General features: G+C 47.7%; 1 protein-coding gene across 1 annotated transcript; it reads left to right on the forward strand.

The window, feature by feature from the left end:
• Positions 1-739: 739 nt before the first annotated feature.
• LOC109772232 (uncharacterized) lies at positions 740-5,794 on the forward strand. The gene is made up of 10 exons (XM_073495805.1): positions 740-743; positions 990-1,767; positions 1,987-2,039; positions 2,125-2,189; positions 2,580-2,640; positions 2,991-3,037; positions 3,159-4,644; positions 4,727-4,884; positions 5,013-5,274; positions 5,374-5,794. Exons 1-3 carry the CDS (start codon positions 740-742, stop codon positions 2,003-2,005), a joined length of 801 nt encoding a protein of 266 aa, XP_073351906.1. The 3' UTR covers positions 2,006-2,039; positions 2,125-2,189; positions 2,580-2,640; positions 2,991-3,037; positions 3,159-4,644; positions 4,727-4,884; positions 5,013-5,274; positions 5,374-5,794.
• The last annotated feature ends 1,557 nt before the right edge of the window (positions 5,795-7,351 follow it).

Consider the following 7,351-nt stretch of genomic DNA (forward strand, 5'->3'; position numbering starts at 1 on the left):
AGCCGTGAGGATAGTTTCATTGCGAAGCAAGCACAGATCCAACTTACTCTACCCATCTCCTCTCAGATGGAGAGGCCGCCTCCAGCTGGCTGCTGCGACGCCGCCGCCTCTGGGGCGCCGAAGTGCTCTCCTTCTACATTCCCCCTCTGCGCCTTGGCTGCCATCGCCCCAGAAGCTCCTCCCCGTCTCTAACAGCGCCCAATGCAGGCGGGGCAAACCCCAGGCTGAGCAGCTCGTGCTTGAGCAGGCGCTTCCGCCACGAGACCCTGCCCAGCGCCTCCTCCTCCAGCTGTCGCGGCGCCAGCGAGGACGGCCGTGGCTCCTCGAGCGGCGGCTTCTTGCGGCGACGGCGGTAGTAGACGATCACGGGAGGCTTGCCATCCGCGGCGGCGGACGCAGAGCTGCGGGGCTTCTTGGGGGCGGGCAGGGAGCGGTGGAGGAGTAGACGCGGCTGATATCCGATGCCGGGGGAGCCAGGATGGGATGACCGGATGGTGGAGGCGCGTCGCCGGCGCGGACGGGCGAGCCCTAGTGCGGTGGATATGGGGGCGGTGGCGGAGATGCAGGGAGGGGATGGGGCGTGGGGCTGGAGGGGATGGAACGAGAGAGAGGTCGCGTGCGGGTTTCCTTTCTATCGTGACCCTCTCATTCAATTGGCCAGCACGAACCTTTCTCGTCATTGCCCATCACCCACAGTGCTCATGTGATGACGTGGACACGGCACATTGCGCGACTGTTAATGGGTTTGATTTATCTATCTATCTACTACCCCTATAAAAGAAAGAGAGGGCGGAGAACCAAATCATCCTATCCATCCAAACCTGCAATCTGATGGTCTACATCGTTTCAAAACACCAAACGCGTTTTACGCTTAATTACCCATCATGCCATTATGTTTAATTAATTACCCACCATGCCATTACCTTAATCCTCTCCTCTTTCATCACGCACGAACAAAACCAAAACCGCTGCCCATGCCTCACCCCCAGCCACACCCCACGCCTCGGCCCACCTCTTTCCCTACAACCTCGCCGCCAACTACCGCCTCCACCTGTGCCTCGATCTCCATGCGCCGCCGCCCGCCGGACCGCCTCGACCTGTGCCTCTCCGTGCGCCGCCGGACCGCCGGGCCCACGCGCCGCCGGCTTGCCTCGACCTGTGCCTCTCCACGCGCCGCCGTATCGCCGCGTCCACGCTCCAGCCGCCCGGCCGCGTCGTCCACGCGACGCCTGGACCGCCGCGTCCACGCTCCAGGCGCACGGCAGCGTCGCCGTCTACGCTCCAGGCGCAGCACCGGGCATCCACGCTGCAGGTGCCTTCCCCTCCGATTCATCCGCCGCCGCCGCCTTCGTCCCCATCCCAACTCGCCGCCTCGATTTGCTCCGCGTCTCCAACCGTACCAAATCTCAACCCCATCGTCCTCTCCGACCTCCCTCTCTTATTCCCCTGTGCCTGGGCGAGGTGGGCCATGACGTGCACACGGCAAAGAGCGGTTGCGGCTCCGGCACCGGTGGAGCTCCTGCGGCTGGTGGTTGATTGCCGCGACATCGACGGGTGGCGCCGCCGTGGAAAGCCTCCACGCTCTACAGCCCTTGCACGGCGAGACTTCCTTCTCCTCCCGCCTTGCCATGATGCGCGGCTCCTCGGCTGCGCGCGCCCCGGGGACTCCCTCTTCTTCCACTACAACGGCCATAGCCTGGGGTTGCTGCCGCCTGAGACCCGCCAGGACGACCACAAGGGGTTTGACTCCACACCAATGTCATCAAGGTAAGCTGGCTTGGTACACGAATTAGACTCACAGATTAGTTCAATATACAGTGAGTCAGCAAGCAAGCGATTCCCAGGTTCCTGTTTCAGACAATCCTGATGTTGCTGTTTTTTAGAGCAATGCTATTGGCCTATTGCACAGTACGGTATATATTTGAATCCAAGTTTTATTGATTCCACACTGCCTAAATTAACCACTATTTTCTTTTCTTCCTTCAGTTGCTCGCTCAAAGTGTGACAACCTGCTATGGGGTGGTTCTCTTATTGAATATGTGAGTAATATAAGTACTCCTATCGTCATAGCTGAGCAAGCTTTAGTGCATATTTGTTAATAATGGATGGACTTTGCTGCCACAGAGGTTGGTCAAACTATCACAGGGTGGTTGTACCTAAGGCATGGTTTTATGAGTTACAGTGCCCATGTAAGTGTATATATTAGATATCAGAATTCGTTATGTTCAAGCATTAGAACACTGGAAAATTCTAACATTTACCACTACAGCCTGAGGAATTCACCGTTATTGGATTAAAGAGAAAACACCGAGCCTTTGTTTGAGCAATACAAATAAATTATTATGGAATATACTATAAACTCTAAAATCATGATTCATAAGCAGCATAGAATAATTTACCTATAGATTCAGGTGTGTCTATACAGGTGTGAGGGGGTTATTTACCTTCCACTGAAAGAATAGGTTCCCGTGAGCTTCCACTGGATTTTTCTTAATCTAGAATAGAGTTGGCATCTTTAATCCCATCGAGTCGATGTGCTGACACTGCTCATAATCATGACACATTTGTACTGTTTACAGAAATCTTCACTTTGGAAGTGGAAGTAATGATAGTGAGGAGAAGTCAACTAAACAACAGAAGGTTAAGAGTTCAACTTGAATTATGTATCAAATTAATTATGTCATCAAGATGTCTTAGATTTTAATTAGATGAAATTTTATTACCTTGGCCATCTGTTGGAGTAGAGTAGAGTAGTCGGTGACCACAAACCCCCCTCGCTATTTTTAGATATTGAGGATCTTTAGGATCTTTGAAGAACAACGTGACTGTACATCTACTCTAGCAATTTTTCATATTGGTTGTATGTGTCCTATAAATGGCTTGGATTCCTATAATAATAAGGAGATCATATGTGGCTGATGTTTTCTGAAATGACCAATTAGTTGTGTTGTTTATCAGATATTCCTAATATTGGTGTTATTGCAATCCAGGAACTTGCCTGTATGGTGTTTGCTAGAATAGAAGAATCTGCAAAAAGGTTGGTATAACCTGTTTATCTGCGGGGATTACATCTTCTTTCTTGTTAACTGTGGTAACAATCATTGATTACAGCTAAACTAATTATAACGCGAATTGTTTCTTTCTGTGTATGTGTGCAGAGGTCGGATGTGGGCTGTACATGGGCATTAACTCGTTTCCGGGATTCGGGAGGGAGCATGTGCCATAGAACTTCAAGAAGACAAGAACCATGCGTACCTCCACGTCGTGCAGCGGCAGAAGCCGGATCACGATGAGCCAGAGCGCCCGCTGATGAAGTCACTCTCCTCACCATCAGTATGACAAACTTGTCGCTCATTAGATCATGCACGTATTGTCTACATCTATCCACAGCCTGTGGCCTACGTGAATGACATGCTTTGGTTGGCAACGTAATATCTTCTGTTTGGCTCTGTTTTTTTAATAATGATGACAGCCAAAAAATACATTATCAATGGATTCACATCATGTGTTATTCTGGAGCAGGTTACCATACATGACTGAAACTGTGCAAAGTACACACGATATGATGTGTTCTGTCGTAGCTGATTGTTACAAATGATGTATTATTGTAATGTTGACATTTGGATGCCCTCGCTCCAATAAACTAATATCTAGCAGGATCATACGAGATATTCGAAAAAGACAAAAAGTTAATGTTTTACAAATCATGTGGCATTAGCTCTTGTTTTGTCCATTTCTCTTCCTTTTGAGCATTTAATCCCTTCCTCCTACGCAATATGACTTATGTACATGATTTGGCAACCATGGACTGTTTGTCTTAGTAGGAGGGAGGCCTATTCTATATTCGCGTTTACCTTTTCCTGCTCATGGAAAATGTAATAGTTAGGTTTCTCTAGCCCTATAACAGATTCTATATTTCCACAAGGTTTGCTATAGTTATGTGTCTGGATCTATTGATCTCAACCAGGTATGCTCTTTCCCTGCCTGGCATTTTACTTGGTTATATCATCATTAAACATGCTTTCTTTTGGAGCCCTGTTTCTTGATGTTTTGTACTCAGTCCCAAAATAAGTGTCCTGTCCTGAGCTCCACCTTATCAGCCTCATCTCCCTCGATATTCTTGATTTGGATCGCACATGAGGGAGGTGAGGTGCCATTGCCGCGACAGGGGCGATGAGGAGGCTCGGCCCTTGAATCATTGCATATGCTTCTTCAGCCCTTTCTTTCTTTCTTGCTTGTTCTTTAACATTTGTGTTTTTCCGAACAGATGAGGAAGATTAATCCAGACAAAGTTCCACAAACGTCTACGCATCGTTCCCCATTTAAAGACATAACAAATTTATCTATGATTGAGAATGCAAATGTCACTCCTAATACTCGGGAAGCAAAAAAGAATAGTACTCAGTCATGGTATGGCCGATTGTCTGGCGAGAAGAAAGCAGCATTCCTTGAAAAGCGTTGTATCGCCTGACAACAAAAGAAGGCTCAGGCTCTCAATATTTTTAATTGTCAACAACCAGCTGAGGCACCTGCTTCGTTAGGATCCAAGGAGTGTACCCCTTGGAGCAACATAACCAACATGCACGCACGCACGCAGTGTTACTGTCGAAGTACCTCAGAGTTCTAACTCGCTATGTTCACCTGGTAAAAACACCTTCAAATACTACTACATTAATGAGACATCTTCAACTTTGTTTATGAGTTTGTCAGCTCTTCTTCTAAACAGGTTCAGCCTCTATGGTACCAATCTCCGAGAGTACTTCTCTTCCGGTGGCTCAACACAAAACGACAGCTGCAACCGCCGGTGTGAGTGTCGAAGAGTGTTAACCATCTACCGAGGAAGCGTCATTTGGTATGAAGGTCCAACCTTCTGTTGTAAGAAAGGTAAGGTCAAGGTATTTATCCCAGAGGTTCCTCAAGAGATGCAACAATTGTTTACAAGTCAGGTAGATAAGGATGAAAGTACTTTAGACAACATATTAGATATTTCAACTCCCACTTCTCCTTGACAGGTCTTGGAGTTATCCTTGACCAACGGGTCAACGCCACGGCAAGAACCGGCGTATGTATATTTCGTGCTCATGGTCAGTTGTACCATCGTTCTGGACCATCTTGTACCAGGTAGTCATAGACCCAGACATATGCAGCTATATATTTATGATATGGATGAAGCCTCGGAACATAGGGTGAAGCGCTCTCCGGATATTGATATCAATCTCATACGAAAGATTCTACGTATATTGGAGAACAACCCGTATGTTCAGTTGATCACATGTCAGATTTTTATCTTTCTTATTATTCTATATACAACCATATTCTTTGAACCTTCACGTAGTATAAGTTTTCTAAGGTTATATTTTTATGGCTACACAGAGGTTCTCATCACTGATCTACTACTTGAAGAAGATAATGGAGGTAACACGATGCGAGAAGAAAATACTATACCTGTTGTGCTTCGCTTGGCCTTCAGTCAGCAAGATCAGCAGCCAGCTCCTACCTGTAGTTCAACCTCTCAGGATTCAAAGACTTCCGCAAGGATTGGTTACAAGAGAGTCTTTTCCTTCCTATGATCTTGTGTATATCTTGTACGGTTCTGCTCAATGTTGCGCTTGAAATATGGCATTGGATTGAGCTCATGTGTGAGACTTATGGATTCTGAACCTTTTGCTTTGCAATGTGTGATAATGATGTGTGAGACTTATATATTGTGACACCAAATTTATGTGATGTGTGCAATTCTGTAATGTGAGGCCAAACTAAGTTCTGTCCATTTTATTGGATTTTCAACATATGGTATACCCATGGTGGTCTAACAATGCCTAAATGATGCCAATTTTGTTTGTCTAATATACTACTGATAATTTTGGATAAGTTTAAGACATTTTGTTCAAATTTGTGAAGTCTGAACACACTTTTGGGTGTGGTTAAATGTACCGAGTTGTTTTTTGCTTTACATGCTGAACACACTTTTGAAGTTCCTTTACATATAGGCCTTATTTTTCTTTTTTCCAAATACACTCTCAGCAAATGCCATGGAAACCTAGCACGTAAGCAGGCTTGTTTGCCTAAAACATTTAAAAGAAACTGCATGTTAATTCTCACATATATTTGTATATTAGCCGAGACGTGCATTTGCACGTGCACGCTTACTAGTCTCATGATAAGGTCAACACAAGGATTTTTGTTATAAAAAAACGAATTTGAGAAGGCTTATGCACAGTTCCAGGTTAAACTATCTCACGGTATATTAGCTTGATGCAAACATTACATCAACAGCACGCTTCCCATATGTAAAGGCGTTATTATTGTGGTAGACGAAGTAGGCACACCCACCATGGCCGTTGGGCACCCGCTCCGCATCCACAACAAAGCTATGGCGCGTACCAAGGAACAGCACGCGGTCGGCCAGACTACGGCCATCCCTTTTCACCCATCTCATGTTCTCCAGTGCCGACGATTCTGACAATAGAGACTCCTCGAGTGCCAGCACTGACACCTTGACTTTGAGATGCCTGTCATATTCCCAGGTTTAATTGACACCCATAGGATTTTGCCACGGGATTCAAGGACGTAGCTATAATCACTGGTGGATTCGCCAAACCACACCTGCACCACTGGCGTCCCCTGGCTATCGACAAGCTCATCGCGGGCAACATTGTTGTTTGGTGTGATGCGGCGCCACCATTTGTCAGCCTCAATAAGAGCATCTCCAGCTGCGCCCCCAACAGGCCCTCCCCAGGCGTTTTTGCCGCGCCGCCGCCGAAAAAACGGCCCAGTCCTCCCCCCCATCCCAGAAGCCCGTTTTTCGCCGGCTCGGGCCGAAACTGGTGCCGGCGGACCCAGGCAGAACCCGGCGCCCTGGGGGGCGTCTGGGGCGCCGGCACAAGCGAAAAGGGCGCGTGGGTCCGCCCTGTCGGCGAGTCCAGCGCCTATTCCCGCCGTTTCTTCCCGCTTTTCCCCCACTTCCCTCCCATTTTCTCTTTTCCTCCCGCCAATCTCCTGATACGTCTCCGTCGTATCTACTTTTCCAAACACTTTTGCCCTTATTTTGGACTCTAACTTGCATGATTTGAATGGAACTAACCCGGACTGACACTGTTTTCAGCAGACTTTCCATGGTGTTATTTATGTGCAGAAATAAAAGTTCTCGGAATGACCTGAAACTCCACGGAACATCTATTTGGAAAATAAGAAAAATACCGGAAAAAAAATCCACGTCAGGGGGCCCACACCCTGCCCACGAGGGTGGGGGGCGCGCCTGCCCCTAGGGCGCGCCCCCTACCTCGTGGGCCCCCTGACGCTCCACCGACCTCAACTCCAACTCCATACATTCACTTTCGGGGAGAAAAAA

This window comes from Aegilops tauschii, chromosome 3, assembly GCF_002575655.3.
Source record: "Aegilops tauschii subsp. strangulata cultivar AL8/78 chromosome 3, Aet v6.0, whole genome shotgun sequence".
Taxonomy (NCBI): domain Eukaryota; kingdom Viridiplantae; phylum Streptophyta; class Magnoliopsida; order Poales; family Poaceae; genus Aegilops; species Aegilops tauschii.